The sequence below is a fragment of the Osmerus eperlanus genome, chromosome 14, assembly GCF_963692335.1.
Source record: "Osmerus eperlanus chromosome 14, fOsmEpe2.1, whole genome shotgun sequence".
In the NCBI taxonomy this organism is placed as follows: Eukaryota; Metazoa; Chordata; class Actinopteri; order Osmeriformes; family Osmeridae; genus Osmerus; species Osmerus eperlanus.
This window is the reverse complement of record NC_085031.1, coordinates 15,910,784-15,927,655: the sequence shown is the minus strand read 5'-3', so window position 1 is coordinate 15,927,655 and position 16,872 is coordinate 15,910,784. Positions and strand designations below refer to the sequence as shown.

The following is a 16,872-nucleotide window of genomic DNA, read 5'->3' as shown; positions in this document are numbered from 1 at the left end:
CGTGAGGAGGACGGGTATGTAAGTGGGCCGTGGGTCACTGTGTTGTCCGGCTTCGTCCTGGTGCTGGTTTGGTCCAGACTCGGCCAGCACTGACTGGCCTCCGTGTTCCAGCTCTCTGTCCAGGCCTCTTCAGCCTCATCAAGCCCCTACTTTGTGGATACCAGTAGCATCCCTAGAACTGGTCAGACAGTGATTTATCACTCCTTAGAAGAGATAGATACATTTCATTTGATTCATTTAGCAGATGCTTTTATCCCAAGCGACGCTAGCGTATGACAATACGTAGATAGATGCTGTGGATAGATAGGCACAAGATACAATAATAGATGTACAGATGGACATAATTGACAAATAGAGGGATGGATTGTTAGGCAAAATAGACAGATAGATGAATGGATGGATGCAGGCAGGCAGGCAGACAGACAGAAGGGGACAGGTCTTTCACCACCATGGTCTCCAGTGTGACCACCGTAGACTCTTTCATCTCGCCACATCTCCATCTCTCTCCCTCTCCATTAGTCCATCTCCATCTCTCTCCCACTCTTCATCTCTCCCTCTCTTCCCGACCATCCCATTGGTATGGAGATGAGGGCTGTCGTATTTCAGAACGCAGGACCGGGGTAATTAGAACCCGCCAATCACAACATCGGTCTTTTACTCCCCAACTCTTCGAGGACGTAAGAAGGCTGAAAAACAATCTTCCCTCGTCCGCATGTTCGCATGTTCGCGTGATGATTCTTTCATGTGCGGTGATGAGGACGGAGAGAGCCCTCGTAAGGCTGCTTTAATAACGATGAGGATGATTGGATGAAATGAGTTGCGGTTTGAATGGAGCTCAGGTAATAATAATAGCCCAATGACGCACTGGTATTGTTTAGCTGTAATTTACACATTAATTCTCCCCGCACGTCTGTGGAGAAGGCAATGGTGTAATTTGAAGAAGATCAGAAGAGGAAGAACTGAAGATGCTTCCCTGTTGTGATTACCATGGCACCCCTTGACACACACACACACACACACCACACGCACACACCACATGCACACACAGATCCCCATGTAACAACAACATCCACAAGATCACATTGATCTCAAAAAACTACATGAAGTTTACAAAAACAAGTCTAAATAAATCATGTTCACCGTCGGTGCAGACTTGAGTCTAGTGTTCTCGCTTCTCAGACGTTTGTGAAGTTGCTGCTGAATAATTAATGGTCCTTTGGAGAGAGGTTGTGAAGAATATTCCTCTGAGAGGGAGAATTTTTTTTGTTTGTTTCTTTTTAAGTCTATATACATAAATCACTACGTAAATGACCTCCATGTGTCTCAGGCTAGCAGCTGGACAGTGTTGATTAAAGACCAGACAATGTTACATGTGAGAAAATCCCTCCAAGCTATTTCCCGTTGCTCGCATGAAAAACTAATTGTGACCAACTTAAGAGTAATCACAATACTTGACCTAGTCAGACAAGTCCGTCTTGTTGGTGTGCTAAACGCAAACCTGGCTTTCTGCCTTGCAGGGTGCAGCTTGACAGGCTTAAATATGAAGATTTGTTAGCGGTGGGTTATGAAAGGTCAGCAGAACAGCAGCAGGTTGTTCTGCAGGGGCAGGTGGACCTTTAGAAAGAGAGAGAGAGAGAGAGCACAGACAACGATCCTCACACTTAGGTAACACTTTTTACGTTGATGCACTGCTCCCTCTCTGTCTGTGTCTCTCTCTCTCTCTCTCTCTCTCTCTCTCTCTCTCTCTCTCTCTCTCTCTCTCTCTCTCTCGCTCTCTCTCTCTCTCACTCTCCTCTCTCTCCCTCTCTGTCTGTGTCTCTCTCTCTCTCTCTCTCTCCCTCTCTGTCTGTTCGTCTCTCTCTCTCTCTCTCTCTCTCTCTCTCTCTCCCTCTCTGTCTGTGTCTCTCTCTCTCTCTCTCTCCCTCTCTGTCTGTGTCCTCTCTCTCTCTCTCTCTCTGTCTTTCACTTTCTGTCTCTCTGTTTGTGTGGGTCTCTCTGTTTTTCACTCTCTCTCTCTCTCTCTCTCTCTCTCTCTCTCTCTCTCTCTCTCTCTATCTCTCTCTCCTCGCTGTTTATGTGTCTCTCGCTGTCTCTCTCTCTCTGTTTGTGCGAGTCTCTCTGTCTTTCACTCTCTCTCTCTGTGTTTATGTCTCTCCCTCTCTGTCTGTCTCTCCTCTCTCTCTCTGTCTTTCACTTTCTCTCTCTCTCTCTCTCTCTCTCTCTCTCTCTCTCTCTCTCTCTCTCTCTCTCTCTCTCTCTCTCTCTCTCTCTCTCTCTCTCTCTCTCTCATCTCTCTCTCTCTCTCTCTCTCTCTCTCTCTCTCTCTGTCTTTCACTTTCTGTCTCTCTGTTTGTGTGGGTCTCTCTGTTTTTCCCTCTCACTCTCACTCACTCTCTCTCTCTCTCTCTCTCTCTCTCTCTCTCTCTCTCTCTCTCTCTCTCTCTCTCTCTCTCTCTCTCTCTCTCTCTCTCTCTCTCTCGCTGTTTGTGCGAGTCTCTCTGTCTTTCACTCTCTCTCTGTGTTTATGTCTCTCTGTTTATTTGTGTCTCTCTTATCTCTCTGTGTGTCCTTGTGTCATCTCTACTAATTTGACTACATTAGTCAGGAGAAATCGGGGGAAGGGGACAGCATGGGAGATGAAGGTGCTGGGGAACCTATGGATTTCCTATGTGTGTGTGTTACGTTGTGTGTGTTATCTTGTGTGTGTGTGTGTTACGTTGTGTGTCATCTTGTGTGTGTGCGTGTTACGTTGTGTGTTATCTTGTGTGTGTGTGTGTGTGTTACGTTGTGTGTGTTATCTTTTGTGTGTGTGTTACGTTGTGTGTGTTATTTTGTGTGTGTGTTACGTTGTGTGTGTGTGTGTTATCTTGTGTGTGTGTGTGTTACGTTGTGTGTTATCTTGTGTGTGTGTGTTTGTTACGTTGTGTGTGTTATCTTTTGTGTGTGTGTTACGTTGTGTGTGTTATATTGTGTGTGTTATCTTGTGTGTGTGTTACGTTGTGTGTGTTATCTTGTGTGTGTTACGTTGTGTGTCATCTTGTGTGTGTGTGTTACGTTGTGTGTTATCTTGTGTGTGTGTGTGTTACGTTGTGTGTGTTATCTTTTGTGTATGTGTTACGTTGTGTGTGTTATTTTGTGTGTGTGTTACGTTGTGTGTGTGTGTGTGTGTTATCTTGTGTGTGTGTGTGCGTTACGTTGTGTGTTATCTTGTGTGTGTGTGTTTGTTACGTTGTGTGTGTTATCTTTTGTGTGTGTGTTACGTTGTGTGTGTTATATTGTGTGTGTTATCTTGTGTGTGTGTTATGTTGTGTGTGTTATCTTGTGTGTGTTATCTTGTGTGTGTGTTACGTTGTGTGTGTTATTTTGTGTGTGTGTTACGTTGTGTGTGTTATCTTGTGTGTGTGTGTTACGTTGTGTGTGTTATCTTTTGTGTGTGTGTTACGTTGTGTGTGTTATCTTGTGTGTGTTATCTTGTGTGTGTTACGTTGTGTGTGTTATCTTGTGTGCGTGTGTGTTTTATCTTGTGTGTGTGTGTGTGTTACGTTGTGTGTTATCTTGTGTGTGTGTGTTTGTTACGTTGTGTGTGTTATCTTTTGTGTGTGTGTTACGTTGTGTGTGTTATATTGTGTGTGTTATCTTGTGTGTGTGTTACGTTGTGTGTGTTATTTTGTGTGCGTGTTACGTTGTGTGTGTTATCTTGTGTGTGTGTTACGTTGGGTGTGTTATTTTGTGTGTGTGTTACGTTGTGTGTGTTATCTTGTGTGTGTTATCTTGTGTGTGTGTTACGTTGTGTGTGTTATTTGGTGTGTGTGTTACGTTGTGTGTGTTATCTTGTGTGTGTGTGTGTGTGTGTGATGCAGGAACAAAGCTCGGAGGGTCCTTCTGCTCTGGCTTTGAGCCAGGAGCCCAAAGAGCCGCCAGGGGAGCCAGCAGCCACCAACGATGACCTGGACACGCCCACTTCCAACGCCTCCGCTGTCACCTCCACCAATGACAGCTCCACAGAGACCGACACGCCGCTGCAAACAGACACCGAGGTCAGCACCTTGACATCATGCGCAGCATACAGCATGTGACACAAATGCAACAAGACGTTTAGTATTCTACTCCATAGTTGAACATCTTTGGCATTGACGGTTCACAATGGTAGAGGGAGATACTGTATTTCCATTTAATGTTTTTTCATTTAACTCTTCTCAAGACTTGCACTTATATCTGAGACATCCATTACGTTAATTAGCCTTCGTCACAATACACATCTAACGTTCAGTTAAAGACGTCTGTTTTTCATCTGAATCAACTGCACGCTATCGGATGCCAGAAACGCTTTTGCAACATTTAATTAGCTGAATCTGCTCCAGAGTTATTAAGAAAGAACGGCAATAAAGAAATAATTCTAATGTCTATAATGTTTTAATGCAGCATAAAATAATAACGAGGTGAGGAGCTCAGGACACATCCCTTTTCCCCAACGGACGACTGAATTTCCAACAATTTACCACATCAGTCAACAATAGATGGATCTCAGGTTGTTTCATCACAATCCAATCTAAATGTATTCGCTGGCAACTAGGTATGATCAAGCATTTACTGGTACGGCAGAATGCCAGGAATCTTCTGGAAGCAGGCGTTCTGATCGGTTAGTCCCGGGAGACAACCTGTGTTGTTTGTGTAGATTTAATGATTAAATATTTATATAATCGTGCCTCATAGCTCTCTCACTCTCCAAGTTGAAAAAGAGCAAACGGCTACACCTGCAGTGTTGGCAATGATGGCTGGTCTGCAACGGACTTTTAACTTCAGTTTGTATTTCGAGGACTGCAGTGAAACAGCTCTGTTTTGGGGAGAAGTGCGTGTACCACAGAGGTATGCGTGGTACCATCGGTACCACGCATACCTCTGTACAATTGTCGCTCTACCGGCCTTTCCTGTCACACTTCAATTAAAATGGTCTAATAAAGCATATGAAATGCCCACAAACATGTCTCTTAAAAAAAGACAGCTCTGTTTTGAAGAATTGGCTGTTGTGTTTTGAGCGTGCGGTAACGTGTCAGGCTGGTGTTGAGATCACTGTGAGGCCTTGTTCTTCTCAGGAAGCCAAGCATGCCCAGACCCCAGACACCTGCGTCCCCCTGCTCCCACCAGACACCTGCGTCCCCCTGCTCCCACCAGACACCTGCGTCCCCCTGCTCCCACCAGACACCTGCGTCCCCCTGCTCCCACCAGACACCTGCGTCCCCCTGCTCCCACCAGACACCTGCGTCCCCCTGCTCCCACCAGACACCTGCGTCCCCCTGCTCCCACCAGACACCTGCGTCCCCCTGCTCCCACCAGACACCTGCGTCCCCCTGCTCCCACCAGACACCTGCGTCCCCCTGCTCCCACCAGACACCTGCGTCCCCCTGCTCCCACCAGACATGGAGGATGCCGTCCCCCCTGACCAGCCCCCCGAGGAGGACACCGGCGCCACCAAAGACCCACCGTCGAATGAGTCCATGATCCCCAGCGCCACCCTGATCCCCACGACCAGCCTCGCCAACACCACCACCCCTACCAACACTATCACCACCACCCCCTCCAACGTCAACGCCATCTTTAACATCACCACCAACACCATACCCTCCATCGTCACCACCGGTGACGACCCCACAAACGCCAACCTCACTGCCCCAGCCTCGACCATCTTCACCCCCCCAGCCCCTCGCCCCACCGACCCTCCTCCAGACACTCCTGATGGGCTCGGCCTCCTCAACCTCCCTGGCTCCTACGGAGGTCACGGGGGCAACCTGTGTGTCGGGTACGGGAGCCTGTCTAGGGGGGTCCACCACAGCTATTGGCCTCCCAGGAACTACCCTCCAGGGGGCCACTACACCCTGCCTCTCCCCAGGGATAACTACGGGCCTGGGGGCCAGGAGAGACCCAGGGAAGGACCAGGAGAGACCCAGGAGGTGAAGGCTGAGTACCCGGCCAGCAGCTACCCAACCCTGGGGGGAGTCCACCAGTTCAGACCCATTACCACCATGGAGCTTCTCAGGGAGCCCTCCAGAACCAGGTCAGGCGCAAAGTTTCTATTTCTTGTTTAATTTCACTAGCCTATATCAGGCAAGTCAGTTAAGAACATATTTTTTATTTACAACAATGTACGTCATACAGTATACTGAATGAAGAGTTATAAACTACAGTACAGTAAAGTACAGTTCCAAATGAAATCCTACACAAACATGACTGTGCATTGGTATGGGCATTCATACAATGTTATTGACTCAGTGAAACAATGTTGAGTTTCTATAATTTTTAAGAGGGTGATGGGCGATGTTGTGATCTGTCTTGATGCCTTTGGTATTTGTCTCCATGGTGTTTGTACCTCCATAGTGTTTGTACCTCCAAGGTTTCATCTTATTGGAGCGAACTAAAACAACAAGGCATTTATCTATAGCAGACTGGCTGAGAGCTTCTATTGATCTCTATCCATGTTTCAGTCATGCTAAGAACACAGCGCTGCAGCCCACACAGACCAATATCACGGCTCATGAGCTTTCCAAAAGCTAATGCGTTACTTCTAGACTATATATTTCCTATGTAGGTTGTCCTTTATTTGGAAGAACGAAGATCCATTTTTGATCGGTGTAAACCAAGGAAATATTCCCGTTCTCGACACAGATGTTCGATTCTGCAGAAATACTGTTATAGTTGACAGCACGTGACATGTGTCTCTTCTATTGGCTTCCAACCTACCGAAACAAGTGTCTTCTTCGTCACACTGTATGAACACGTCGTTAGACAGGCCTACGGTAAATACAGTTAGTGGAGGAAAGAGAGTCTAGCTACATTACATTACATTACAGTTTATCTATCCAGCAGACGTGTTTATCGAAAGAGCCGTACATATAGTGCACATATGGAGTCAGCCATATTGGCACATCGGCGCGGAGCTTTCAGAACCGAGTGTCAACTTCTCCGGTCGGGTCCTCCATCCAGACCAGCGCCAGGGGCGTCAGTGAGGAACGCACGACAGACAGATGGGCAGCCGTTTAGGAGCAGGTGGTATCAATCAGCCTGCTGCTCCGTCGATAAATACGGAGGTGTTACTGTTGGTGACTGACAGCATCGCTTCCCATCTGCTCGTAGACGGAAGACGGATCTGTTGAAACAGCGTACTGGACACTCAATCTGCCCTTTCGTCTTTCTCAGACTGACAGGTTAAAATATCCTGAACATGAAAGTAGCCTACCGTTTCCAAAATACCTTATCAAAACTGATGAAGTGACATAAAATATCATAGCTGTTTCCTTCTTCTCTCCCCCCACCTCTCTTTCTTTCTACCTCCCACTTCTCTGTAGCATGTTCTTATGTTGTCTATTTTGTTCTTCTCAGAGGGGGCTACGAAGACGGCATCATCCCCCAGGTGGACGTAGACCCAGGCTCCTTTTTCCACACCATGTCCAGGGCCCAGACCCTCCAGTTCCCCCACAAGCGAAGCAGCATGGTCAGCCTGGACGGCATCCGCAGGGACCCCCGCTGGAGGGACCCCAACCTGCGCGAGGTCATCACCATGCTCAGCCACCCCATGGACCCGGTCAAGTCCAACGCAGCCGCCTACCTGCAGCACCTGTGCTACGAGAACGACCGCATCAAGCAGGACGTGCGTCACCTGAAGGGGCTTCCTGTTCTGGTGGACCTGCTGGATCACCCCAAGGCCGAGGTCCACCGCAAGGCCTGCGGTGCCCTGAGGAACATCTCCTACGGGAAGGACCACGACAACAAGGTGGCCATCCAGCACTGCGACGGCCTCCCTGCCTTGGTCCGGCTGCTGCGGAAGTCTAGTAACATGGAGGTCAGAGAGCTTGTCACAGGTACAAAGACGCAGAAGAAGTCCTGAGGGGAGCTCAGTTGGAATGTGTTCGTTCAGGGAGGGAATCAAACCTCGACTTGCGGTCAAATGCTCTGTGTGCCCAGTGGTTCTCAATGCTGGTCCTCGTGCTCCCCTTCCATGCGTGTTTTTTCCCTACTCCAACACACCTGATTCTAATAAATGGATCATTATCAAGCTCAGCAGAAATCTGATAACGACCAATTCATTTGAATCAGGTGTGTTGGAGCAGGGAAACATCTAGAACATGCAGGGCAGGGGAGCACGAAGACCAGGATTGTGAACCACGGCTCTAACCACTGATCTATACCCCATATCAGGGTAGATGCTTCCAGTGCTGCCTAGAATCATTCCAATGGGTAGAGGAAATGGCTCGGTGGTTGAAGCATGTGATTGCTGATCAAGGGGTCATAGGTTAAAATCCCCCTCAGTACGACAATTTAAGTAAACAAAAGTTTATGCAACCTGACGTTCTCCAACCCACCTCTCAAGACTCACCCTCCTCCTCCTCCGTGTTCTTGTTACAAAAGGAACCCTCTGGAACCTCTCATCCCACGAGCCCTTGAAGATGATGGTCATCAACCACGGTCTCCAGACCCTGACTGATGAGGTCATCATCCCGCATTCTGGTTGGAGGAGAGACCCCACAGAACATTCCAGGCCCCGGGAGACGGAGTGGACGACCGTCTTCAAGAACACCTCCGGATGTCTGAGGTACACACACCGACCGGGTCAGGGAAGCCAAGATCAGTTCACGGAAACCAAACCAACTGAATAGAAAACGTGAATGACCTCAAATGTAATAGTGTTCATTTCGCAGACACTTCTCCAAATGCAGGACAGGGAGGGGGGGGGGATTTGAACCTGGTATACTGCGATGTGTAGTCCAATGCTCCATCACTGAACTATACCTGTACCCCCATACTCCACAGCATCGCTGACTAGTTATCGACAGGATCTTTTGTTGTGGTTTTGTCCCCAGGAATGTGAGCTCAGATGGGGCAGAGGCTCGTCAGAGACTGAGAGAGTGTGAGGGGCTGGTGGATGCTTTGCTCCACGCTCTACAATCAGCAGTGGCCACCAAGGACACAGATAATAAGGTAGAGACCCACGACCACCTGATAGGAATTCCAATTCAGATTAATAGAAACTGCAGCAGAAGTGCAGATAAGCGCAGACTGGAAGTGTCTCGGACCACAAGGTCAACAAAGGGATTTAGAAAGGGTGGGTTCACCCTCTTTTTACTGTGCTTTATGAGATGTTGTGGTTTTATACTTTTTGTAGGTATTCTTACTTTTGTGTTTTTTCTATTCTTACCTTCCCAGTCTGTAGAGAACTGTGTCTGCATCTTAAGGAACCTCTCCTACCACGTCCACAAAGAGGTCCCGGGGGCGGAGCGCTTTCAAGAGCCCCCGGCCAATTACGTCCCCCGATCTGGAGGACAGCAGCAGAAGAAGAAGACGACAGAGGCTGACTGTTTCGGAGGAAAGAGGGCAAAAGGTTTGTTGTCGATGTAGCAAATGAACAGGAGAAATACCAAGTGGGTTAGAGCTAACTGTGCGAGAGAAGCTGGATTTGCGAAATCATGACCACTCAAGAATCCATCTTCCAAGCTTTATCCATTTGTGCCCATACCACATTGGTTTGGACCAATCAGCATCCTATGAGGAAATACTGACAGCTACAGGTGTTGAAGTTGGCCTGTGATGGACAATGATAGACAGATGGTTAATCCAATCACCTGTCAAGTATTTTTTTTTAAATGCCTGCCCTTTTCCAAAGTTTCCAAGGACAACTTCCCAGATGGATATGTGTAACAAATTAGTCAGGTTAGACCCATCTAGTTGGCGCAAGAGACAGACCTTGAAAAGCCTCTCACTGTTCCATACTGTGCTGTTTTGTACCCTATCATGAGTCACAACGCTTTTCTAGAACTTTCTTTCCGTTTCCTCTGCTGCCTGTCAGAGGAGTGGTTCAACCAAGGTGAGTCTAACAGCTTCTTCTCTATGTGTGCTTCCTTTTGTGGAGGTTTTCAATGGAGGTCACATTGTGTGTAGGAGCGTGGTGTTTCCAAATGTGGAAGTGTGTGTGCGTGTGCGTGTGTGCACTTGTGTGTTTTGTAGGTTGGAGAAATGGGCTTCTAGACAAGAAGTATGAAACGCTGGATTTGCCAAAACGCAGAGAACCAATGAAAGGTATGAAACACTACTGGGATGTATGACAGGTGACATTTCACCAATCAAACATGGTTGGATACCAATAAAACTGACAAATAATAACGGATCATGATCATTCACGTTTTGTGTTGTGAAAGGCTAAAGTTGTGGGGCTTCACAGTTTGGCTAGTGAAGACTTACTTTTGATCCACTGACCGTTTTTAGGATGTTCATTATGGGATGTGAATTATACCGCAGCAGGTGCACCAGAGGCAAAGAAGCACTCACACATTAGGTCAAACGGTTGTCGTGGAAACCATGCATTTTGCGTGAGGGCCAATCCATCATAAAGTGTGGGTCCATGCCTTTGTGTCTGCCTGAGTTGACGTCTGGTTCTGGGAATAAAGATGCACTGCTATTATGCTACATTCAGTATCATATTACATGCTCATTAGACATGTCCATTGTGTTCCCAGATAGACATTTAAATTCAGTGTTTGTAGCTCATGCCTGCGGCTTAATACATGGTCTCCATTATCATCATTAAAATGCAGGACAGCAGACCTACAATTAGACCTCTGAAGGATAGTTGTATAACTGAGTGAAAACAGGCCAGTATTTCTCACCTGTTTAAACTCTGCACAGAAAGCTGTTGGACCTGGGATAGGTGTCTGTATGTGAACCTGGGCAGGTGTGTGTGTGTGTGAGAACCTGGGCAGAGGTGTGTGAACCTGGGCAGAGGTGTATGTTGTGTGTGAGAACCTGGGCAGGTGTGTGTGTGTGTCTGAACCTGGGCAGGTGTGTGTGTGTGTGTGTCTGAACCTGGGCAGGTGTGTGTGAACCTGGGCAGGCGTGTGTGTGTGAACCTGGGCAGGTGTGTGAACCTGGGCAGGTGTGTGAACCTGGGCAGGTGTGTGAACCTGGGCACGTGTGTGAACCTGGGCAGGTGTGTGTGTGGACCTGGGCAGGTGTGTGTGTGGACCTGGGCAGGTGTGTGAACCTGGGCAGGTGTGTGAACCTGGGCAGGTGTGTGTGAACCTGGGCAGGTGTGTGAACCTGGGCAGGTGTGTGAACCTGGGCAGGTGTGTGTGAACCTGGGCAGGTGTGTGTGAACCTGGGCAGGTGTGTGTGTGTGTGGACCTGGGCAGGTGTGTGGACCTGGGCAGGTGTGTGTGAACCTGGGCAGGTGTGTGTGTGTGGACCTGGGCAGGTGTGTGTGTGTGGACCTGGGCAGGTGTGTGGACCTGGGCAGGTGTGTGTGTGGACCTGGACCCAGGCTCCCCCCAGCTGTAGTGTCTCCAGCTACAAGAGCCCATCCCTCCCCCTGCTGAAAGCTGCAGTGAAGGTGATAAGGAGACCTGCTCAGTGTTTAGACAGGAGCTGAGATGCCCTGGGACTTGGCTGACTGATCACGTACACCTTCTGAACAGACAACCTGAGGATTCTGTCTGGGTTCCTGTTCTGGAACCTCAAGCAGCAGTCTACTCCACTGGAGTAGGAGAGTGATGTTGTTTATAAGAGTTGTCTTTGGATAGGATTATCCTTCACATCGTTTTGTCTTTAGAAAGGGGTGTCTTTAAGGAATGTTAGGGAGTATTAACCTTACAATGTATTGTATTTTATACAATAGTGTTGTCCTTTTATACAATAGTGTTGTGATTTACATTATTGTCCTTAGATGGTACTCTTATAAAACAAGTGTTGTACTGGGAGAGTATTATCCTTAGATAGCCTTGTCATGACAGATTGAAGGAGAGGGAGTTCTGTGTAAACTATCCACTAATCAAAACGGTGGGTAATGACATTTCAAATTGAATCCAGCTCTTGTTCTGCATTCCGGGCAGACACTTTTCTATTGATAATTCATACTTAATACGTTGATGCAATGCATGCACACATAGTGTCCCGACACTAAACAGAAGATTTTGGAAACAAACTTCCCCTGTGGATAATCCTTCAACCATAACAGAACAAGCCTCATCTGTTTTTTGTAAAGTTGTAATTTTCATCGAGTTGTTAGGCTGCGCTAAACCATAACCGAAGTGTGATAACATAACCTACTTAATTATTTTTGTTTCATGGCTACTAATGTTTCAAGACGGCTATTGTTTTCCAATATAGATGACGTCTGTCTTTGCCCTTTTAAATCTCAACATAATTAAGTCTACAGTACTCTTTAAGATGGAGTAGTGCTGGAATATTCTGTATTCAGTTTTCATTTGGAAGTCTGGACTGAGATATCTTTCATGTGTGCGTCCTTAGAGAGTGTTTGAACGAATAGTGCTGGTAATGCACCCTCCATCTGGAGCCTGGTGCTGTGAGGGTATTGTTTCTGATGGTGTCAGCCTCAATATGCCTCAGTGAGAGCTCTGATGATTAGGGGTCTCTCTCTGTCGCTCTCTCTCGCTCTCTCATGGTGCCTTGCGCTCTCTCTCTCTCCTGCTGCCTTGCTGGCTCTCTCTCTCTCCTGGTGCCTTGCTCTCTCGCCCTCTCTTTCTCTGCCTCTCCCCCCTCTCTCTGTGAAGGTCTGGATCTGCTGTATCAGCCCGAGGTGGTTAGGCTGTATCTGTCCCTCCTCACCCGCAGTCAGAACCACAACACCCTGGAGGCGGCAGCCGGAGCGCTGCAGAACCTCGCAGCGGGACACTGGGCCGTGAGTGCCGGGCTCTGGGGGGGCTGGATCGTTGGAGTGTGGTGTGTGTGGAGGGAGTGGGGGGGAGGCTTTGGTGTGTGTGTGTGTGTGTGTGTGTGTGTGTCTGTGGAGGGGAATAGTGTGTGGAGAGGGTGGGGGGGAGACTTTGTTGTGTGTGTGTGGAGGGGAATGGTGTGTGGAGAGGGTGGGGGGAGACTTTGGTGTGTGTGTGTGTGTGTGTGGAGGGGAATGGTGTGTGGAGAGGGTGGGGGGAGACTTTGGTGTGTGTGTGTGTGTGTGTGTGTGGAGGGGAATGGTGTGTGGAGAGGGTGGGGGGGAGACTTTGGTGTGTGTGTGTGTGTGTGTGGAGGGGAATGGTGTGTGGAGAGGGTGGGGGGGAGACTTTGTGTGTGTGTGTGTGTGTGTGTGTGTGTCTGTGGAGGGGAATAGTGTGTGGAGAGGGTGAGGGGGGGGTTGTTGGTGGTGTTTGTGGTGTGAGTCTGGGGAAGAGAGGGCTGGTGTATACTATGTATGTGTGTGTCTGTATGCAAAGTGTTCATTGTGCGTGTGCGTGTGTGTGTACTTAGTATTTTGTCTGTCTCTCTGTCTGTGCTCACAGTGGTCGAGCTACATCCGAGCCACAGTCAGGAAGGAGAAGGGACTCCCAGTCCTGGTGGAACTTCTGCGTTCTGATGCTGACAAGGTAGTCCGTGCTGTGGCCATAGCTCTCCGCAACCTGGCCATCGATCGCCGCAACAAAGACCTCATAGGTAAGACGTGGAAAAATCTGAGTTCAAACATTTCCATCCGAACGTTTCAGCAGACGCTTTCAGCGTAACGCACAAATAGTGCCTATAGAAAGTTGAAGTCTTTTATTGTCAGATGCACAGAACAACACAGTCAGACTGGGCACTGACATTCTTAGGACAAGACAACGCAAAGCAAGCTGGAATAACATAACAAGTACAGCAGGAGATCAAGGATCAGAAGTGCGTAGTTCGAACAGTTTTCTGGTGGTCCAAGCCAAGGAACGGCCACACCGTAACATAATCTCAGCTAGCAGGCACGGTGAAAAGAATACCACAGTGCAACAAGAACATCTCAATTCCTTAAATACAGTGCATCAAGAACATGTCAATTACTTAAATACAGTGCAGCAACAGCCTCTTAATTTCAGTAGCTAGCTAACCAAGGCACATTTTAAACCACAGATCCTCGTACACAGACAGTGTCTTTTCTCGTTTGTTCCCAGGGGGCTATGCTATGAGGGACCTGGTTAGCAACCTTCCCTGTGGCCAGCAGAGGCCAGCCAAAAATCTGGAGGGGGACACTGTGGTGGCCATTTTGAATACCATCCATGAGATCATCACAGACAGCCTTGAGAACACTCGAGGGCTCATTCAAGGACACGCCATCCAGAAACTGATTGCCATCAACAAGACCAGGTACACTTGGAGCACACTTGCATTGCATTTGTATTCGTGTATCTGAGACTTTTATCCAAAGAGGCGTACGAGTAGTGCATTTAGAAAGCACAGTAGAAGATCTAGGATCAGAAGAGCATGGTTCTGACAGTTTTTCGGGAGTCAATGAGTTGTCCTTGGTTACACGTGCGCAGGGTTGAGGAAAGAAGGTTGTGGTAATTTTGGAAAGAAGTCAAGTGAGTACCATGCTCCTCTTGTCTCCCATGACCTCGGGCGTGGCCGGTCTGTCAGCCAATCAGTGCGTGAGACGAAGGTGGCATCTCACGTGTTGCAGACCGTGTGGGCCTACAAGGACCTGAGGAACAATCTGTTCAAAGCTGGCTGGAACAAGAGCCACTTCAAGGTAGTCTTCATTATTTCACTTCTGACTGAAGGTAGTCTTCATGATTTCACTTCTGACTGAAGGTAGTCTTCAACATTACACTTCTGGGTTAGACTGGGTGCACTTTTTAAATATATACCCCCGTTTTTTAGCAATTTAGCGGGCGCTTTTATCTAAATATACTTACCATAAATGTATAGCAGACATTTATCCGAAGCGATATTTTGATCTGTACTCAAATGCTGTACTGCACCACTGAACCCACCTTTCATGCTTTATACGTAGAAAGAGTTTATAGAAGTGACTTCCAGTGAAATACAGGAATCGTAAGTGCAAAGTTCTAGCTGTTTCAGTGGTTAGAATCTGTAATTTACCAGGCTTGGTGCAATAATAACATCGCAACAACACTGCAACAAACCATCTTACACAGCAAGATTACACAGTCCAGTGTCATAAGTGCATCGCCTTGTTTTGTGTTCTGTGTGTGGTAGAGGATTAGGAGCAGCATAGCATGCGTGTTTATATGTGCTGTCCTTTTCCTCATCACTCAGCCAACGACAACTGGAGTGACGAAAAAAAACAAGAATACAAAACAGGGCTACGATGACATCACCCTGCCTCTTATGGAAAAAAATCAAGGTCAGCAAAACATGGCTGTGCTGAAGTGGATGTTTTCCTATGTAGTTCTTTTACAAAGGTCTCTGATGCTGCTAAATCAGATTCATCCAGCCAGGAGTGATTCTGTGGAACAGACACAGCTGGTTAAATACGTGATTGTTGAGAGACTTCTTTCTCTCTCTCTCTCTCTCTCTCTCTCTCTCTTTCTGGATCTCCTTTCTCTCGTTCTCTCCACCTCCTTTATATATGTTGTTGTTGTATTCTTCTCTGGGTGTTTTGTATGATGTTTACCTGAATCCTGAACAATGCCCTCCCACCCACAGAAGGATACTCCGTGTCAGAGCAGGCTGACAGGGTGGCCGAGGGACCTGGCCATGTGATGGAGAGAGAGGCGTTCCAGGTAGGGAGTTCTGCTTGTGAACGAGGCTACCTTCTCACTGATCACGTTGCCTTGATCTTGTACCCAATTTCGTTTTTCAATAAAAAAATATATTTATTTTAATACTGCAGATGTATGAAATGTAGTTTCATACAGCAGTTTTACTAATGTGGTAGTAAATTAAATCCCCTTTTTTTTATTCTGGAGGAGATGCAAGGTTTATTAAATTGGGGGAAAAGCTATCAACCATACTTGTTATCATAGGTCGGATACTATATTTGTACAACAACAACTAACGTTATATTTGTGTTCTGTCAGACGGTTCCTGAGAGGAAGCACTTTATCAGAGCTGTGAGGCCCTCGGTGGGTCTCGTGGACCGCAAACCCCCTCCTCTCGACTCCTGGGTGTGAAAACTGCTGGGTGGACTGTGGTGCAGGTACACTCCCAGTTTCACCTGAGACAGTACATCCACCTGAGGGTATTTTAGGTGGGGTTTTAGATCCAGATGTGCTGAGATGAGATGTGTTAACATTTCTTGGGTGTGGGATATGCTGTACAACTTTGTAAATATGTACTGTTGACATGGGGGGGGGGGGGGAACCGGAATGTTTGGTTGTTTCTAATAAATCTTTCCTTTTCTTTGCAGGAAACATTATATTGCAGATGCATATACAGGATGACAGACATTGGTAGAAGCCATTGGTGATGTGGATCATTTTACATGGAGGAAGAAGATAGATCCGAGGCAATAGAAGCCTATTCCTCAACAGATCTAAATAGTGTGTATATTTGGTCCTATATTTCATGTCAGTGTCATCAACATTATCAAGGAGAATTAATACTACATTTTCTACACATGTTGTATAATAGTCCAGTAGGAATTATCCAGCGAAATATTCAGAATTCAAAATGCATTACAGAATCTATGCGATTAGAATTAGTCAAACTCACGTCAACACTACTTTGAAGTTACAGTGGAGACTACTTTTTAGAATTTCCTGACCACCCTTTGACTCTAGTGATATACACTGTTGGTTCATTTTCCTCAAGTTGTGCAGAATTTCCTTATTTATTAATTGAAAGGCCAGTTAAAATGGGATTGTAAATGTGTAATAAAAGATTGTTAATATTCTAAATGAAGGCATTTATATTGTAATATTCATTGTAATACTCATGTTATTTATTAGCAATTGTGGATGTTATTACCTTGTACCCAGAAAACGGAATGGATACCTTAACATCAAAATACTAGTGTCATTTTAACAGAAGCTGAAATTCAAGATTTTTGCTTAGTGTTTGTTCTTGCATCGCAATGTTGAATGGAAGTAAATAAAAATCGATCATTTCTATATTTTGTATGTATTTTATTGTAAAAAAAGTTGTTTCCATAAAAAGGTTTGGGTTTTTTAG

The 16,872-nt window shown here is 46.8% G+C and overlaps 1 protein-coding gene across 3 annotated transcripts in view; it reads left to right on the top strand.

Annotated features, from left to right (window-relative positions):
- The window catches only part of arvcfa (ARVCF delta catenin family member a), a 20,285-nt gene extending 3,480 nt beyond the window's left edge, over positions 1-16,805 (top strand). The window contains exons 2-18 of one of the 3 annotated variants that reach the window (XM_062478263.1): positions 3,861-4,037; positions 5,094-5,122; positions 5,393-6,052; positions 7,375-7,853; positions 8,401-8,584; positions 8,853-8,970; positions 9,196-9,370; positions 9,803-9,853; positions 9,994-10,065; positions 12,552-12,679; positions 13,278-13,428; positions 13,911-14,103; positions 14,374-14,485; positions 15,016-15,103; positions 15,406-15,482; positions 15,780-15,898; positions 16,109-16,805. In XM_062478263.1, coding sequence (XP_062334247.1) covers positions 3,861-4,037; positions 5,094-5,122; positions 5,393-6,052; positions 7,375-7,853; positions 8,401-8,584; positions 8,853-8,970; positions 9,196-9,370; positions 9,803-9,853; positions 9,994-10,065; positions 12,552-12,679; positions 13,278-13,428; positions 13,911-14,103; positions 14,374-14,485; positions 15,016-15,103; positions 15,406-15,482; positions 15,780-15,872 — 2,787 coding nt within the window. In that variant the 3' untranslated portion in view covers positions 15,873-15,898; positions 16,109-16,805. The remainder of the gene's footprint in view (positions 1-3,860; positions 4,038-5,093; positions 5,123-5,392; positions 6,053-7,374; positions 7,854-8,400; positions 8,585-8,852; positions 8,971-9,195; positions 9,371-9,802; positions 9,854-9,993; positions 10,066-12,551; positions 12,680-13,277; positions 13,429-13,910; positions 14,104-14,373; positions 14,486-15,015; positions 15,104-15,405; positions 15,483-15,779; positions 15,899-16,108) is intronic. The other 2 variants (XM_062478264.1, XM_062478265.1) reach the window with 2 other exon arrangements.
- The last annotated feature ends 67 nt before the right edge of the window (positions 16,806-16,872 follow it).